Source organism: Apium graveolens, chromosome 3, assembly GCF_009905375.1.
Source record: "Apium graveolens cultivar Ventura chromosome 3, ASM990537v1, whole genome shotgun sequence".
Lineage (NCBI taxonomy): Eukaryota > Viridiplantae > Streptophyta > Magnoliopsida > Apiales > Apiaceae > Apium > Apium graveolens.
Window position 1 is genome coordinate 279,589,023 of NC_133649.1, and position 19,028 is coordinate 279,608,050.

The 19,028-nt window shown below is 34.7% G+C and overlaps 3 protein-coding genes across 3 annotated transcripts; all 3 read left to right on the forward strand.

Annotated features, from left to right (window-relative positions):
• The first annotated feature begins 1,991 nt into the window (after positions 1-1,991).
• Positions 1,992-9,113, forward strand: LOC141713430 (zinc finger CCCH domain-containing protein 6-like). Its single transcript, XM_074516853.1, has 4 exons — positions 1,992-2,356; positions 6,007-6,216; positions 7,755-7,879; positions 7,966-9,113. Exons 1-4 carry the CDS (start codon positions 2,297-2,299, stop codon positions 8,915-8,917), a joined length of 1,347 nt encoding a protein of 448 aa, XP_074372954.1. The 5' UTR covers positions 1,992-2,296; the 3' UTR covers positions 8,918-9,113.
• A 1,088-nt stretch (positions 9,114-10,201) lies between these two features.
• Positions 10,202-15,741, forward strand: LOC141713432 (uncharacterized). Its single transcript, XM_074516854.1, has 2 exons — positions 10,202-10,675; positions 15,449-15,741. Exons 1-2 carry the CDS (start codon positions 10,319-10,321, stop codon positions 15,476-15,478), a joined length of 387 nt encoding a protein of 128 aa, XP_074372955.1. The 5' UTR covers positions 10,202-10,318; the 3' UTR covers positions 15,479-15,741.
• An 896-nt stretch (positions 15,742-16,637) lies between these two features.
• On the forward strand, positions 16,638-18,402 carry LOC141713433 (putative methyltransferase At1g29790). Its single transcript, XM_074516855.1, has one exon. It carries the CDS (start codon positions 16,838-16,840, stop codon positions 18,095-18,097), a length of 1,260 nt encoding a protein of 419 aa, XP_074372956.1. The 5' UTR covers positions 16,638-16,837; the 3' UTR covers positions 18,098-18,402.
• Positions 18,403-19,028: the final 626 nt, after the last annotated feature.

Below are 19,028 nucleotides of genomic sequence, written 5' to 3' on the forward strand. Positions count from 1 at the left end.
TTCGCAACACGGTTGCAGTTTTGGTAAATGAATTGATTACTTACCTAACGTTCGGGAAGTAAGTCCATCTATTGAGTCGGCATAAGCAACATGGGCTCAGTGGGCGTCCATGATAGTGTAAGTGGCTCAGTGGGAGTCCATCAAATGCATAAGTGGCTGAGTGGCAGTCCGGCATAAGGTCCTATTACGACCAGGGTGATGACCAGTGGGGAATTCGTCCATCTACTAGTAGAAAAGGTTACTTATGGGTATCTTTGCCTGATCAGCAAGATATCTGGTTTATGCCAAATTCTTTTCCTTTCCAAATTTATTGGATATTGCAATTCTGTTCATACTTTACATGACAGAGGTTTTCAGGAAATTGTATAAAGAAGATGTATATGTGGATATATATATATATATATCAGAACTTAATGAAGTATATCATGACTTCATTTCCTTTAATAATATTTTAAAGATTTAATCTATTCAAATCTTGTCTTGTAGTCTCATCTATGTGATGAACTTTTGAAACTGATTATAACTTGAACGATGGTAGTTCTAGTAGTATTGGGAAAGATATTAGTATATTGGGGTATTTGGTAACTTCATCTTTTAAACTTATATCTAATTAATAATTGTCTTATGAATGACAAAGATTTTCAGAAAAACGTTGAGACAAGGTTAGATATATGAGATCACCTTGCAACGATATTTTTTTATACAGTTATACACTGGGACTTTGTGTATATTATGCATGGAAGAGGACTTCCAATATTTCGAAAAGTATATATGTATATATATATACTGAATAATTTGCGACTTCATCGCATTAAGATATCAACTTGGTTCATTTCTTTTGACCAAGACTTTCATGAGTATTATGAGTAGGCTCATATATTGTTAATCATTATACATATTATTTTGGTGGGCTTGCTATATATTATCTTGCGAGCTGTAAGGCTCACTCTTGCTTTATTTCTTCATCACACAACAACAGTTAGGAAAGATGGCCAGACTCCAGCAGACCCAGCGCAAGTGTGTGGGAAGCGTCCCGCGTCTTCCCGATGATGTTGTGGCTGCTATAGCTGCAGAGGTAGATCTATTGGTAGATCAGACATTCTATTTTTGAGAATCAAATTATGTATAATTATAACTTGTGACAGATAATGGCAATTAACTGTAAATTTATCAAGTAATCATTTTGGGTTGTAATAACTTTTAAATTGTGGATTCAAAGACTTGTACTTATTTGAATTTCATCTCTGAGACTATAACGGGTTGTGGTGTGTGTTAGTGTGGGGTCACAGCATAAGGTTGTTTATTATTAATTAAGTGAAGTGATATTGTGGAAAGAAAGACCGTGACGACCCGGATCCCCGACCCCGGATCTGGGGGTGTTACATCGATGGATCTTGTAAGTCATTGTAAGTGATGTGGGGCATGCTGTGAAACAAATCTGTTGTGAAATCAAATATCTCGGGAGAGAAAGAGGACTCAATGCATAAAAATGAATCTTGGGTAGGTGCCTCTCTGTATAATCTCCGTGATTTTTATTTTACCTTACTCACAACCCTTTGCCATTACTTCTCTATTTTTATCTGTATATCTATCATTCTATATAAAATAATTAAGTGGTGTAAGTATATATAAATATTTTTGAAATATTAGATTTTTTTCGAGTTTTAACGAGCGAGTTCGAGCCGAGTTCGAACCGAACTCGAACATGAACATACTAAAACTCGGTTAGAGCTTATTTTACTTAACAAACACAATTATGTGTTCGAGTTCGAGTTCGAGTTGGTGAACGAGCCGAGCCGAGCCGAACAAGCCGAGCTCGAGTTAGTTCGTTAACAACTCGGTTCATGATCAGCCCCGGTGATAACCATGCAGGGTGACAAAGTGATAACTAAAAAAAAACAATTTCTAGGACAAATAAAAGAAAAAAAGGAAAAATAAGAAAAACAATTTCTAGGACAAATAAAAGAAAAAAAGGAAAAATAAGAAAAATAAAAAGGGGCCAAAACGGCGGAAGGAGAAAAAAGGAAAAGGAAGAGCAGGCAGGCAGCAAGAGCCAGGAGGATCTAGGGCTTCTTCTTCTTCCAAGGACCTGTTTGGCCCCCTTCTCATCTATCGTCTATTCGTCTCGTACTAATAATATATACACCCCCCCCCCCCCTTATATATTGAACAATACAAATAATTGTTTTAATTATCTTCCAATTAAAATTAGGGTTTCGTGTTATTAAATTATAAGTACAACCTTGAATGATAAATCCGAGGATAAACATAATTGTTTGATTTTATGTGTTAAATTATGCGGGGATTGCAGAAATCAAAACGGGTTTCATGGGCTTCCGATGTTAATCTTTGTCAGGTAACCCCATTAAATTTTCATTATTGTTTTTGTGAAAAATTAACTTGTTTTTTAGTTACTGGGCTGTTTAAGTTATTATTTTTTTTTAATAATTAACTGTTATTCCTGTGCAACTTCATTTGATTCAGTTAGTAGTTTTTCGCTGGATTTAAAGTTTTTTTATTTTGCATTGATAGCTGTTGTAAGCTGCATAACTAATGAGATTGGAAAAAATAACGATGGAAGGAAATCAGGAATGCATTTGTTTGACCACGAAAGTAAACTTAGGGGCCATTTGGTTTACCAGATTAATTTTGGATTAATGAGGATTGAAATGTTTATGTGTGGCTGAAGGGTTTAAATTGATGGAACGGACCCATTAGTGGTGATCGATTCCTCACTTACCCCATGGGAATCCAAGTCATTCCTAGTTTCCCTTTCTCATATTGTTGATTCTGGTTTCCCATTCTCATTCCTAAGAGCAATTCAAATGGCCTTTTAGAATATTAAGTAGAAATGAATGATTCTAATTCCACTGCAAAGGAATAAAATTTTGCACTTATCTTGTCAAAGTTGATTGGAATCAAAATAACAAATACCTGTGGATGAATAACATTGCTGTTAACCGATGGCATAACTAGTCTTGCTAGAAATTACTTGGCAGCAAAAGAAAAACTTTTTATTGAATATTATGAAGCTCGTACACTTAAAAGTGAAAAAAGAGATCTCAGCCAGGTATACACATGTCAAAAGTTTAATGCTGCAGTTGCATAAGTCACAATACACGAGGAACTAATGTGCAACAAAAGAACCAGTTCATGCCTGTAGATACATTATAAACACCGATAAAACCCTCGTTTAGAGATGTAATTTGAACATTTTTCTGAGCAAAAAAGTTTCTAACAATATATTCAGTAACTTGAAGAAATATGATCAATAGTATTTAAACTAAATTGAACACCAGTAATTGGCTGTCGTCAGCCACAAGGCGATGTCAGGTCTAACAATAAAGGCAATGACCAGTATTACGACAAAAGACGGAATGTCCTAGCATCGTAGCCAAGGTTTGGGTCTTACTGGAGGTATGCCTGCCTGAGTATCTATATCTTGTGACTTCTTAATTTTAAAAACAGAAATAGAAATTACAAATGTTCAGAAATTGCAAGTTGAAAAAGCAAATTTTGTGAAAACAAGATTTTATTATGTTGTTTCTGCATCCTAAAGTGTATCATTAAGAATTTCTCTCCCAATTGCTCAGTACGTGGACTTCATGCCTAGGTATCATAGTTGATGGAGGAGAATTGTATATGTAAGTTTAATGTTCATGACAAATGTACTTGAGACATCCTTGAAAAGATTAGTAGCTTCCTTAAAATAGGACTCTCAGAAGGCCCTTTTAGATGTGCTTGGGGGTGTAGTATTCAGGTTGTAGGGTAAGAATAAAATAACAAGTTATTGTGTTTGAGCACCTTAATAACTGAATACCCAACTTCTCGCTTAAAAATAATGGAACGATCAAGGTTATATACAAATGTTTCTTAAAACTCTAATTAAGTGAACATAGAAAAGCCCTAGTGATGCACTGTATCCAGAATCTGATTTTTTGGAGTTTGCAGGTTATATGAATTGGTTAATTTGTACATTATAGGAATTGAACGATTATTCTTCTGGAAAGAGAGTTGTGTAGTTGAGTAAAAGGACTTTCTGGGTATAATTGTAGAAGAGAAACATGTAAAGATCTATTGCTGGTTCATAGGTTTTTGAAGTACATAAATATACGACATGACTCTGTGAGATACGTACACTATTATTTTACAGTTCTTTTTTAAGGCGAAAGGTGCATCAAACGGTTTATTGAAAGCAAAAGGTGCATCGGGATGTAAGACACCCTTTGAAGTTGGGCCCCAGCTGTGCTACGGTGAGGCGCATGCCTTATATTGGGCACAAGTGTTATAGAAAAGATTTAAAAATAATTACATACTTTAGATGTTCAATGTATGTTTAGTTGATATTAGTACAAACATATTAATAATTATTTATCGTTCAAATCCAAGTCAAATGAGAAAAATAGCACAGTGAACTTATAGTTCTAACTTCTATACTTCTATTTACCACTTATTTTTATGAGATAAAATAGCATCCGAAGTTTTTGTGAGGCACGCCCCTCTTTGAAGGCGCCTGTCCTCACTTTGAGCCTCGGCTTCTGTAATAGCACTTGATAAGCATAAAAAGATGCATCACAAAGGAAGACATAAGCAGGTCACTGAATGCATTAATTTTTTGGGTAATAGTAGTTCAGAAGTTTATGTAATTGCTAAACATTAAGCTAGTAACCCACCGTTAGAAGTTTATTTGATTTCTAAACATTAAGCTAAGAATCTGTTGTGCTTCCCAGTTCACAACATACTTTACTAGACTTGGATAGAGTTTTATGAGTTATATAAACTTGGACAGTATCTGCGTTGCAGGGGTTTAAAATTTTATTTCATTAGTTTACAGGTTTCTTGTTATATCCTATGCTGTAAATTATTAAATCTTTCACATCAAGTACAAGGATCACAATCACCAAAACATAGAAAAATCCTCGGCAAGCTATATGAACTTAGAGTACGTTATGTTCAGCTGCATGTCAAAATATCCTTATACCATTGGTCAAAACTGGGGTAGACTTTTTAGTTTGACGAGGGTATCTTTCTCTTTCCCTCCCCAAATTCATTTGTTGTCATTGCATCTTGTTTTATTCTTTCTTAAAGATGTCCTTAAAAGGGTAGCATGTATTGTTCTAGTTGACTGTTCTTTGCGTTACATTGCTCGTGGCACCTAATATCAATCAAATTGCCCAAGTGTGTGATTATAGCTTTTAAATGTGGATTTTTTCGCTACAATAATATTTGCTCGAAAGTTATTATTCAAATGATAAGTTACTTTGCATCTCTCCATGCTGCGAGTAACTGAGGAAAAAGCTCCTTTCAGTGGCAGACTAGCATTTTTGTTGTTTTTTATGTTGGACAAGGGGAGATGGGGTAACAGCCCAACACCTCTTGGTGTAGCGATATCTCCCTCGCTCTCTTTACGGGATGTCAAGGGTTCAAACATTGTCAAAGACAAGGCAGGTGTGTGTGAATGTGTAACCAGCAAAAAAAATGAAGGGGATAAAACAAGGGGATGCTGACCTATTTTCGCAGAAAATTGACACTACACTAATAGATGCTCAGATTTATTCCAAAATAATCATCAAGTCATAAAATTCAACTGTAATTAGTTATGATGATTATAACCATATCCTACAACTTAATGAACAACTAAATCTTATATAAAAGCAAACTATTCCTAATTGATAACCGTTATCTAATGATTATCTACGTTGATATTAAATAAAAATATTAAAAAAATTGTGCGTTACAGGGGTAACAAGCTTGTTGCTTGAAATCTTTTTCTTTGAGTAATAAATTACATTATGGATTATCTTTCCCAAAATAAATAAGTTATTGTTGATTAACTAGTAATTCTCTATCATCATGGAATTTTATTATCTTTTGCTGAAAGAGATTTGTTGTCATAACGTAACAAGTGGCTAACCGTACTTAGCAATCTGATGTCTATACATATTACGATATTTTACCAAAAAAATATGGTTATCATTTAATTTTCAAATTGCTTCTGTTGAACAGGTGAAGCTGTTTTTATCAGAAGAATCGCCATCATTGATTGGATTGGGTGGTCAAGATCATCTTCAAGCAAAAACATCATGGCTGCCATATACTATAGGAGCAGGACATGATGACAATCTGCCACCTGGGTTTGAAGAAAGTCATCCAGCAAACATTTTGCATAATAAATTGTCCGAAATTTCTGTTATTCAATGGCAATGTCCACCCAAGGTAAGTTTACTGTCGAGATTTGGCTAGTAATTGCAAAATCTGTTCAAAAGCAATCTTATTTAGTGCAATGTATTTTGGAGAAGAGCATGGTTGTCACGTCGATGAGTCGAGGCGAGTCGACGGGCCTCCCGCTAGTCGACTAGTCGACTAGTCGTTGACTAGTCGTAGACTCGTCGATAAAAAAATAATATATTATTATAAATTAAAAATATAATATATATATTTACACACACACATATATATATATCATGTATTTTAGATTTCTAAGTTCTAGGTTCTAAGTTCGAACTCATTCCACAATGTTTTATTTCATATTCTAAGGAATTAAGAATCCGACACTTCGAGAGAATGATGAAAAAGCTAGAAGAGTTAACAAATAACAACAAAGAAAAGTACTTGCAATCATCTAACAGTTCAGCACAACAAACAAAGAAAAGTACTTGCAATCAAGTGAAATATGTAACAATTGATCAATAACAATTGTCCAAGTTCAGCACAACAAAGAAAAGTACTTGCAATCAAGTGAAATATGTAACCATTGATCAATAACAATTGTCCAATACAACTGTGATGTAATGTGGTAGTGCAGCATGCAAAAAAATTTGTGCAAAAAAAATATATAAATTGAGCAGCTCGACTAGTCGACCGATTAGTCGACCAGTCGACCGAAATATCGACATTCAGCTAGTCGACATGTTGAGTCGACATCCAATCACCGCTTAGTCGACTAGTCGTTGACTAGTCGCGACTAGTCGACCGACATGACAACCGTGGAGAAGAGGGAGATATTACAAACTGCATACTTTTCGGATCTTACACTTGCCTGGAAAGATAAGGTTTATGGTTAGGTTAATTATTGCTTTTCTTGATATATAGTAGTCACGTGTAAGGATTTGCCTCCACATTTTGGATTATTAAGTTATTATGTTGGCTTATGGAAGAGTTATAGATGTTTGCTGTTACATATTTTGTCTTTGAAATTCAGCCTAAAGAGTGAACTAAAAGTTTTTATTGTTGTGATGATGCTTGTCTTTCGTGAATAAATTTAGGTTATATTGTATAGATAAAAATTGAATTGAAATCTATGAAGTCATCATGTTTAGTTATGTGTCTGCAATACTAGATGGTAAAGATAATTATTCATTTTCATATGATCCTACGCTTCATTCACATTTCCTGTGGTTGGAGAACAATGTATTACAATTACTACTATTATATTTATTTTACAGGTAAAGTTGAAAAAAATATACCTAATATGCAATTTTTTTGAAGTCCATAATAAACATTTGGTCCCATTTTGTTGGTCAAGTAAAGGAGATCTCTTATTATGTACCACTGGTTCAAAGTGCAAGTAGTGTATACTATTTATTACAGTGAAGGGAATATGTTATTTTGTCGAAAAAATCCTTAGATATCTATGTTCATTGTGGACTTTTGTCTCTTGCAGTGTCATGCAGTAGGTATTGCTGAATAATTAATACCATAATTTCATTACTATTCATCTTACAGAGGAATTTTATTAAATTGCTGTTTTCTAGTTTGCATATGATCCCAACTGGCAAGTGGTTGATGGTGATGAAAGCAAGGAAGTAGACAGCCAAAATGAAAGAGAGATGAGAGTCCTAGAAGCAGTATATCCTCGACCATCTTCTATACCCCCAAAGTACAATGCATTTATAACTCGTTTTAGATTATTTTAATACAGGTTTTATACTTGTCAGTGACTCAAATTTTTTAATATTGTCGCAGCCCTTCTTTGCTGATTGGTGAAGATGGTTCGTATGATCCTGATCAGCAGCAACCTCCTCTGATTCCTATCACACCCATTGAAGATGATGATGCTGGAGTTGATACATTTTATGATAATGTGCCACCAAACACTGTTCCTATGAATTCACAGCCCCAGCAACATGCTCCTCAAATTCTTCACTCGCAGTCCAATACCACAAGTACCATCAACCCACCTCCTAATTTCATTCCACCAGCTGCAGCGGCTCTTGGTGTTGAACCTCGTATGATTACAGCTGCATATAATGCTTTGAATGCAGTGATGGCGAATAGTGGTCAAGTGACCGCTATTGATCCTGATCTACTCCTTACAATATTAAAGGACCCAAATTTGATGGAGAAGTTGGGGTCAAACCCTGGAACAAGCACCAGCACACAAAACTTGCAGAAGCCTATGTCACAAGGACAAGGCAGTATTTTACCCGAGCCACCACTTGTTCACACCAACCGAACAGAACCTGTTCTGGCGTCATTAGCACCTACCCCAAGCAGACCATTCTACCCTCCTGCCGGTATGCCAGGACCTATTCCTAATTTACGTCCGCATACACCCGAGGTGGTTACAATGCCTCCTCCACAGCTTCCTCCACCTCGAGTTCCAGTAGCCAAGGATATCAACTATTATAAGAGCCTAATTCAGCAACATGGAGGAGAACGACCGGAGCCGATGCCACAATTTAATAACCATCTCCAGATTAGACCAAGCCCGGGACCAACAAATGATGTTATGTTGAGGGAATATAGACCAAGAATTATGAAGCCGTGCATGTATTTTAACAGTCCAAGGGGATGCAGGAATGGAGCTAACTGTGCATATCAGCATGACATGTCCGCTCAGCAGAGAGTCAATGGCATACCTGAGGTGCCAAGTGCAAAGAGAATGAAAATGGACAGGGAGCTCACTGGTACATAGCAATATGTATTTTGTAGTAATCCTGGAAAGGATTACAGGAGATGATTGCTGTAAACCCATTGCTTTGGTTGCTTTCCTGCAAGCACAATCGAAGCTAGGTGTGGGGAATTTCCTGGCTTTGCCGCGAAAAAAGTCCTTTTGTTTGTTTTTTACTTAAAATTTATTGTTCTTTACATCAAATCAGAGCTTAAATTTTGTGCGAGTTGGGGGGCACGAGTAAGTTGCAGAGATCTAAGCAGTGCCCCAGGCCTAGCCATGACACCATTGTCAGGGATGGGATGATTAGATTTTAGGAAAATATGTTAAGCTCGTTATTATAAATTATACTTTATAAATGACTTGAGGATCATAATCGAAGTTGGATTTTTTTTTGACTAATCTAGGTCCTGTTTGCCATTTTTTTATAAATGGTCGTGTTTGTTTTCTGTCTCCGTTTATGAACATTTAGGCCTAGTTTGAGCATAATAAAGCTATTGGCCTCTATGAAATGGTTGTTTTTTCCCCAAATTCTAATTGAAATAAAAACACCTAAAATGTTGTTATTTTTTTGTCCTTGAAAACTCCAAAATTGTCTAATTATTTGAATAACTATAATTTACTAATTTAAAAATTATAAAATCACAATTTTGATAACTTACATGTAACCAACCCTTAATAAAGCGGAATTGTAGCTTGCAAATTAACTTAGTATCAAAATATTCAGTTCTAATATAATTTCTTGGCGCAAAATTTAATAATTTGTGTATAATTAACCCATAAATAAAAAACAAAAGTTTATGTATTTTTGAATTAATAATTGAGATTCTACCATAATTATATAAAATAAACATTACTGATATTGTATATACTTTAATTAAATTATTGTAAAATAAGGTAAAAATTCCAGAGTCACGGTTGTTTCTGTGTGGCTATGAAACCGATAAATCTCGATCGTTCAAGCAATCCGCAAGAATCGGTTGTCTCTGAAATAAACCGGGAAGTGACCCCTAAAATAATGAGAAATTATCAAAAATACTAACTTTTTTATTTTTTTTTGTTATTTTACTATTTTCTAATTATTATTTTTTTGCAAAAATACGGAATTAACTAAAATCAAGCGTATATGTAACTAGTAGAATATAGTTTTTTTTTACAAAAGAAACTGAAAAATAGTATTTTTACAAATAAAAAAGTATTTTTATATTTTTTTTTTAAAATGACAATATTTTTGTCAAGATATTTTGAGACTTTGATATTTTTCAATAAAACCTTAAAATAATTTATCAATGCAACTACATGAAAGTATATTGAAAAAACACTAAAAGCAGATAGTTTCATTAAGCTGAATCATTTGCCTACACTTCATCAAACACTTGAGCATCAATATATTTACACAGAAGCTTTTCTCACCATTGTTAAAAGATGTTGAAGTTTCTATCAAAAGTGAAAATAGAGTTCAACGCGCTAGACCCACGCACAGCAGCGTGTATGGAGTTTCTAGCTCAATGTAATGCTCGCAAGGCCAAAGAATCGAACCCAGCTTGTCAATTGTTAGTCAAACGTCGTACCGATGATCACCCACCTCAGATTACTGTTACTTTTGTTAATGGTGTTGAGGAGAAGTTCGATGCTACTTGTACTCCAGCGCAGACTATTAGGACCATGATTCTTGAAAAGGGTTTGATGCTTGAGACCGAACAGATGTTTAAAGATGCTGGTGAGAAGTGGCCGGTTGTTATTCCTGAGGAGGAGATTCATCAGTTTGCTCCTGGTACTAAGGTAATTGGGTTTTCTTGTTTTTGTGTTTTTTTTGGCTGTTGCATTTTGTCGAACAGGTTGTGTGCGTTGCTTGTTTTCAGTTTTTTTGGTTGTTTAATTGGGTGATGTTGTTATTGGATTTGTTAATGTTAGGTCTGAGGAGAGTTTTTGTGTGTTGGGTATTTGAGTTCTTGGTATTTTTATTTTTTGATCATGCGAATTTACACGTTTTGTTGTTTTTTTGGTACTGCTGTTTGATTGCTTTCCTCTGGTCTCTTCAACTCAACACTAACTAATAACTCTTTGGCTGGGACCTCGTCATTTGCGCTAGCAGTTTTTTTTTTCAAGTCACTGCAACTATGAGTTATCACTATTTTTTCTATATCACCCAACTCATTGCATGGCGCTTCAACCTTACCAGCTTGTTGACCGAATGTAATCCTACTAAGACATCTTTCGTATTTACAACATTATTATCTTGGTGTGTCTTACTGATTTCAACAGTTTTTTGGCGAACAGGTTGTGTGCGTTGCTTGTTTTCTGGTTTTTTTTGGTTGTTTAATTGGGGTGTGTGGGTGGTGATTTGGGGAGAGTTTTTGTGAATTGGGTATTTGAGTTCTTGGCATTTTCATTTCTCGATCATGTGAATTTGCACGTTTTGTTGCTTTTCTTATATGCTGTTTGATTGCTTTCCACTGCGCTATCCAACTCAACACTAACCAATAAGGCAATAACTCTTTAGCCGGGAACTCGTCATTTGCTTTAGCAGTTTTTTTCAAGTCACTGCAACTATGAGTTATCACTATTTTTTCTATATCACCCAACTCATTGCATGGCGCTTCAGCTTCAACCTTACCAGCGTGTTGACCGAATGTAATCCTACTAAGACAACTTTCGTATTTACAACATTATTATCTTGGTGTGTCTTACTGATTTCAACAGTTCTTTTGTTCCGCTCTACAGTTTTACCAATTTATTTAAGCATAGAGTCAGCCTCTTGCAACGGAGAATCACGTCCACCGGATTTACCAAATAAAACATACCCACCTCATAATTGACCGAACGAACAAATCATGTAAAAATTCCTTCCACTCAACTTGTTCATTACTATTTTGATAAAACCATCTATACCATGTACTACCCTTGTCTTTAAAATGGTTTTTTATATATAAATGATGTATATACAAGTCGAACAATGATGGTTTTAGTAAGTGGGGGAAGAAGTACTGGTTTTAAATTGGTGGCAAGTCAGGAACTTTTGCTGCTAGAATGACAAAAAACAGTGTAACTGCAGTTACCCCTACTTTAAATGTACATAAATCATAAAAGGTTTCTTCCTTCGATTCAGAAATCTGTTGTTGGTCACTGTCCCCTTCTCCACTCCCATTTACCATCACACACTCTCCATGCAACTGTGCTTCCTGCTTACTGGAAGGCCCTGAAATCACTGACTGATCTGCTATCTGGTTGTCAGCAAAAGTATAGCATGCTTTCTTAAACAAATGTTTCATACCTTCATACAATTCATTTTATTCTTCATTAGCTTCAAATAACAATCTCTCTTCAATTTGCAACTCCTAGAACTTAGCCCAGTAAACTATCCCCTGCAAATCATGTAAAAATTCCTTCTACTCAACTTGTTCATTTCTATTTTGATAAAACCATCAGTACCATGTACTAGTGTGGTCTATAAAGTAATGTTTTTTTTAAAAAAATAATGTATATTCTGGTCGAACAATGATGGTTTTAGACTTTTAGTAAGTGGGGGGGGGGGGGGGGCACAAGAACTAGTTTTGATATTGGTGGCAAATCAGGAACTTTTACTGCTAGAATGGTGGAAAACAGTGTAACTGTAGTTACCCCTACTTTAAATGTACATACATCTTCTGGTGAATATTGCAGCCAGAGGGCTTTTTCTTACGTAAATTAGCTTAAATTAAGGTTTCCTTTCCATGATATTGCAACTGATAGGGTTCATGTTGTAATTGGACTGGAGATTGTGGTCCACCCGAGAAACTGGAATTTTTAATGTTTGATATTGCTAGGATTTTAAGGGCTGGTTGTTTGTTTTTGGGTGGACAGTTTTTGTGTCAATGTTGAAAAGAAAAAAGTTCTGACCCGGTTAATTGCACGATTTGTAAGGGGTTGTGGGGAAAGGATAAATGGAGGAGGAGCTCAGAGGTCTATCTATCCATAGTTTTGTAGAGACCTGTTAAGAGTATGATACGAAGATCATTTTCTGCAAGGTAGTTAAAATAGAAATACATGTTCTGTTTCTTGACACAGAAGTAGTGCAGTTCACAGTAAATGTAGTGCATTTGTTGTTTTACATCGCAAGTGCTGATAAGAATTGACTAGGAAGAGTAATGCAAATTAGAAGCTGCTAAATTAGAAATAATTAATTAATTATATTGTAAAAAAATTAGTCAATTTGACCCCAAAAAAAGTCAAACTGGACTTTTAATTTGAAACGGAGAAAGTATCTATGTAGAAATTGAAAGACTCATATAGCGGCGCAATTAATTGTTTGGATTGGACACAAGTCATTAAAATAACAGAGCTTCATCTTACTATAGGTTTAAGGTAATTTTTGTTCATTTATAAACGCAATGTGTACATGTTTTTTTTATATGTATGATTTACCAGGAATCTATGTTGTGGGTAACAGCACAATTAGATGCAATATCTATTATATACTCTACTAAATTTTCATTTCAGCTAGGTTATCTAGGATAAAGTATCATCATTGCGGTTCTTGAAACCATCCAGAATGAATTTATATCAAAAGATTAGTATTCCTGATTCCGTTGACTGTATTACATTAGTTTATACTTACTTAGACTCAAGTTCTGATACATTTAGAGTTTGTTGATTTCAAATTTTGTCCAAGACCATATAAATCCCATTATTAAACCAGACCGAACATACTCTATAGTTGATACGTCTCACTTCTGATATGCTTGTTTTTGTGACCGGCTTAAATCACATAATACAGTTATATTTTGGTAGTAGAATGGGAGTTAGAACCATACATTTTTACTTATTATTCTAAGCGGGCGTCTGAATTGCTCATAGGAATGTAAATGGGGGCAGAATCAAGGATATGAAAAAGGGAAATGTGGAAATATCTTCGATTTCACGGGGTATGTGAGGAATCAGTCACCTGATTATTGGGTCCATTCCAACAATTTAAACCCTTCAGCCACAGTAATGTGGGATTAACATTTAAACTCTCAATTTCTACCTAAATATTTGTACTAAATTATTTAAGCCGAAACGTTAAAAGTTTTAGTTGGTTGGTCTTCAATCCGTAATTAGGCCTTATGGACTTTCTATTAGTAGGCTTTTAATATTAAAAGCCTATAAGTTGTGATAGATCTCTATTAGAATTACAAGCTATAACTTATGATAGAATCCAATTTTATTATATGTTTTCTGTGCATACACACATACATTAGTTATCTATTATGATGAATTTCTATATCAATAAACTATATTATATTTAGAAAATTCTTTGTCAGAATTTTAAATATATTACTTATAATAAAATCCTGTTAGTATTAAAAATTTATAATAACTAATAAGTCGAAAATATATATTTTAACAAATATAAATTATTAACAACAATATTATCATACAAAATAATTCTAATTAGTAAAGTCCGTGCCTTGCACGGGTTTTATACTTGTTTATATATATAGTAGGTGAACAGCATATTTATACCACTACCAGATTTCATGTTTAGACCTAAAAACTTTAAGTAAAAGTAATTAAAAAAATATATTTAAGTACGACAGGCCCATTTTAGGTTTTGATTTAAAAATATCATTATTTTTTGTGTATGCAAAGGAGATGTCAATCTATGAAAGAGGAGAGTTATATTTCAATCACAGTTTTTTCTTGTCTTGCCAGCTTTATCATTTAATTGTCCGCCATAAACACTGAGGAGTATATGACATTCTTAATCTTACACATTGTTTTATGCTTAGTCTGAAAATCATCTTACCTCAGGGGTTGAGAGACATGGAAGCAACTCTGTCAAATATTAAATTAGTTGTTTTAATTTTTTTTGTCGAAAATGACGGCAAAAGTTCATCAGTCATCTGATTAGGGGGTAGTTAGTAGTTACTAGTTAGTTCCAAATCTCAATGTTGTGACCTATAAACAAAGAAGATGGGAGTTTGACCACATGAACTATAGTTTTCAGTTACTATTTCATTACTCAATCACCTTTATTTATCAATTATTATTTTAAATCTTGTGACATTTGCCTGGTAGGCAAGTGCCAGTTTATGTGTCATACCTGAGCTCTGCAAAAGATTTTGGCTTGTTAGTATAGTTCTTTTCTTTTTTATATTGTCATAACATCTAGCGAGTAAGTAGGGCCCTGTTTTGTGTTTCCTTTGCAATATTTTTTTCTGAATCAGGAATTGTTATTATCTTTGGGCTGTTTTGGTTTATTGCGATTTACCAGTTGAACTGTATATTTGTCATTGTTTGACTTTGGTTTATTGCAATGTACTCATTGAACTGTCTTTACCTTTTACTACACAGAATATGCCTGTGTAATTCTTTGGTACTATACTAAACTATAGTTTAAACTGGAAGAGTCTGGAACCCAAGTTTGGGGAAGTTTCTTATGTAAATTCTTTAACTACATCAATGTCTGTTTAAAAAATATTTAAAAAGGTGTACTAGGTAAGAAGCAATGAAGTGATTGCTAGTGGTATGAATTCTTGATAAGAAATTTGTTCATTATATATAGTTTAATTCTCATTTATCCTGATGTTACAGCCGAGGAAAGCAGAGGAGAAGAAGCAATGAGCATGTCAGTTGCCACAACATTTGATAGTATTAGCAGCAGTCTGCCAACTTTTAGAAGCTGGAACCTGAAGAGTCTCTATTTTATCTAGTGTATGACCAATTTGTGACCAAATTGAAATGTCTTCAAGTCGTAATGGATTCATTTTGAATATTGGCAAGTATAATCTTTTGTTACAGTGCTCATGCTGATTTGAAACCATACACGATTCTACAAATGGGAGCTGCCCTTCTCATAAATTTGGATTCATATTTGTTCATATTCAGTTCCAGCTATTTTCTTCTGAGTTACTTGTACTCCATCTTTTGGCAAAGTATTAAATAAAACATTGTCACGTACATTGTTATCACGAAGTTGACAAGTCTGTTGCCAAGTCTCGAAACCCGACTTGTCGATGACTAGTTGGCGCGAATCTACTCAGGCGACTTGCACCGATTGTATGACTAGTTGGCGCGAAGCTACTCAGGCGACTTGCACCGATTGTGGTGTACAATGACCTGATTGTCGATGACTAGTAAATATGCAAATTTTGAGCTTACTATATTATTATATTTTGATTTTAATTATGAAATTGACGTGTTTAGTTATATTATATATTAAAATATAGCATGTATATCAATTTTTTATAACTAGTTGGATGACTTGTCTCCTTATTCGCGCGTTGGAGCTCAACTAGGCACACCAATAACCATGGTCACTTCGATTTGTCTTCTTACTCGGGTGTTGAGGCTCGACTTGTCTTCTTATTTGGGTGTTGAGGAGACGCGGTAATATCCATGATAAATTCTCCAGGTCAAATCACCTTAATCCAAAATTTATTCATTTAGACCATCTACTATGTTTTCCTGATGGTTGGTAATAAGGTATGAACCAAGTACAAAACTAGGCTAAACATCAGGAATATAACATTATAAATATTGTCACGGACTTAAAACATGAATGTTGTTTTCATTACAAGAAAAAATTTAAGAATGACTGGTTAAGGTGATAGCACACAAGTCACAAGATGCAACTCTGTATTTGACGTATATTTAATTTGACTCCATGGCAGTGGAGCCCTTTAGTTCACCAGTTACACGTGTACGGCTCAAATGCATTAATCTCCACCTATGTTTCAAACCGACACTCTTTCAACTAATGTATCACTGTCCTAATTACAGTTAAAACTTTACTTTAGAACTAATGCATCACAATCAGTTTTACTAATACTTTCTCTTCCACTTGCTAGTTGCTACTCACTTACCCACACTATCCTCAAATCTCAAGATTCTTACACTCATTCTCAATTCCACTTCATCTTATTACAACAATATAATCAGATCAAATATAGATATAAAGATTATATATATATATATATATAGATGGGTTCAGTTTCATTGAAAATTGGTGATGGGACAGCAAGATTCAAGAGGGCTACTTTCTGTTCTTCAGCTGTTAATCTTCTTATGTTGTTTTCTGTAATAACCACTAATCTTTTTGCTTTATATGCCTTCACATCTTCACCAAAAGATCATGCAGATCACTCTTTTCACCTTGCTCATCACAAGAACATCTCTCTCATTTCAGAACAAGTCTCTTTGATCCTCAGAGAGATCGATTCTTCTCAAAAGAAGCTTACCCAGATGGAAAAAGAGCTTCTTGGTTATGAAAGTATTGATCTTTCTAAGCCCAACATCCCAACTGAGCTCAAGAACTTTCTGCAGCACCATCAGCTTCCATTAGGCAAAGATTCAAGAACTGGGATCACTGAAATGGTTGCATCTGTGGGCCATTCTTGTGAGAGATCTTTGGATTTGCTGGCCCAGTATATGAAGTATAAGGTTAATGGGCCTTGCCCAGATGATTGGAGTCTTGGGCAGAGACTAATATTGCAAGGATGTGAGCCATTGCCTAGAAGAAGATGCTTTGCCAAGTCAATTCCTAAGGTCGGTTTACTTGCTTATCCTAATTCACTTTGGAAAAATGTTAGTGATAAGATTTATAGTTGGAGTGGCATTGGATGTAAGAATTTAGCATGTTTAAATAGTAAGAAACTAAATAGAGATTGTTCTGGATGTTTTGATTTGGTAAATGGGTATGAAAAAGAAAGGTTTGTAAAAGTTAGGGGTAAAAATGATTTTTTGATTGATGATGTACTGGCTTTAGGAAGTGGGGGAACGAGAACTGGATTTGATATTGGTGGAGGGTCAGGAACTTTCGCTGCTAGAATGTCGGAAAGGAATGTTACTATAGTTACCGCCACTTTGAATGTAGATGCACCGTTTAGTGAGTTTATTGCAGCTAGAGGGCTTTTTCCAATGTACCTTAGCTTGAATCATAGGTTTCCTTTCTATGATAATGCATTTGATTTGGTTCATGTTGCAAATGGGCTGGATATTGGGGGTCGACCGGAGAAATTGGAGTTTTTAATGTTTGATATTGATAGGATATTAAGGGCTGGTGGGTTGTTTTGGTTGGATAATTTTTTGTGCACTAGTGATGAAAAGAAAAAGGTTATAACCCGACTGATTGAACAGTTTGGATATAAAAAGTTAAAATGGGTTGTGGGCGAAAGGATAAATGGAGGAGGGAACTCAGAGGTCTATCTATCTGCGGTTCTTCAGAAACCTGTAAGAGTATGATACGAAGATCAATTTCTGTAAGGTGGTTAAAGTAGTATTACACGTTCCGATTCTTGACACAGAATTTGTGTGAAATTATAACTTAAGATCATCACGGGATTTCTTTTTCAGTTCACAATAAATGTAGTGCATTTTCCGTTTCACATCATAAGTGCAGACAAGAAGTGATGAGGAAGACTAATGCAAATTAGAAGGTGCTATATTAGTATTAATTATTTCTCTTATCTATATAGAAATTGAGAACATTAAATATTGAAAAAACTTCTTTAGTGAAACAATTCATTGTTTGGAGTTGACCCGGGTCATCATCTAGATCATTTTCTACTTTACTGTAATTTGTTGAAATGCATTTTAGAACTATTTTAAATCTATTTTTCAGTTACAATTGTGCATAACCTCATATCTTTTCTATTCTATGCAGCTGTTAAATGTTAGCTGTATATAATTTTGTCATGCTGTGCTTGTTTTTGCTAGGACGATTTTTTTTTGCTAAGTTACGTGATATTTATTTACTTAAAGAAATACTATTACCAACTTCACAAATTCCATGCTCTTGCAACTCAATGAAATTAGTGATTATCCTTCTTCAATTCCTGGCACCAGTGACACTTGTCACTAGTATATATTTATGTAAATAATAGTAAGGATTTCTGTATTCATCACCCTGCTACCATGTCTCTTGTCTTGAACAAATTATATGGGTAGATATAACACTACAAAGGAATTCATTGTTCATTTACTGCTTTCTACGAACGGACCCATTGGTCTTTTTCCTTTTGTATAATTATCAGTTGTTTCATGTTCACAACTAATATCATATTTGATTTGGCCTAGTGGATACCACTCTCCTCTTGTTACCAAGTCGAGGGTTCAAGCTTCAGTCACGAAATTTGCTATTGTCCAATTGTAAAATAGATAAGATTATCTCAAG

What these genes read in the sequence shown, in the direction of transcription:
- LOC141713430 (XM_074516853.1), top strand. Translation starts at nt 2,297, where the DNA reads ATGCGGGGATTGCAGAAATCAAAACGGGTTTCATGGGCTTCCGATGTT. An exon ending in CCGATGTTAATCTTTGTCAG is followed by an intron (nt 2,357 to 6,006) that starts GTAACCCCATTA and finishes TCTGTTGAACAG; the next exon opens with GTGAAGCTGTTTTTATCAGA. An exon ending in CCATCTTCTATACCCCCAAA is followed by an intron (nt 7,880 to 7,965) that starts GTACAATGCATT and finishes ATATTGTCGCAG; the next exon opens with CCCTTCTTTGCTGATTGGTG.
- LOC141713432 (XM_074516854.1), top strand. Translation starts at nt 10,319, where the DNA reads ATGTTGAAGTTTCTATCAAAAGTGAAAATAGAGTTCAACGCGCTAGAC. An exon ending in AGTTTGCTCCTGGTACTAAG is followed by an intron (nt 10,676 to 15,448) that starts GTAATTGGGTTT and finishes CTGATGTTACAG; the next exon opens with CCGAGGAAAGCAGAGGAGAA.
- LOC141713433 (XM_074516855.1), top strand. Translation starts at nt 16,838, where the DNA reads ATGGGTTCAGTTTCATTGAAAATTGGTGATGGGACAGCAAGATTCAAG.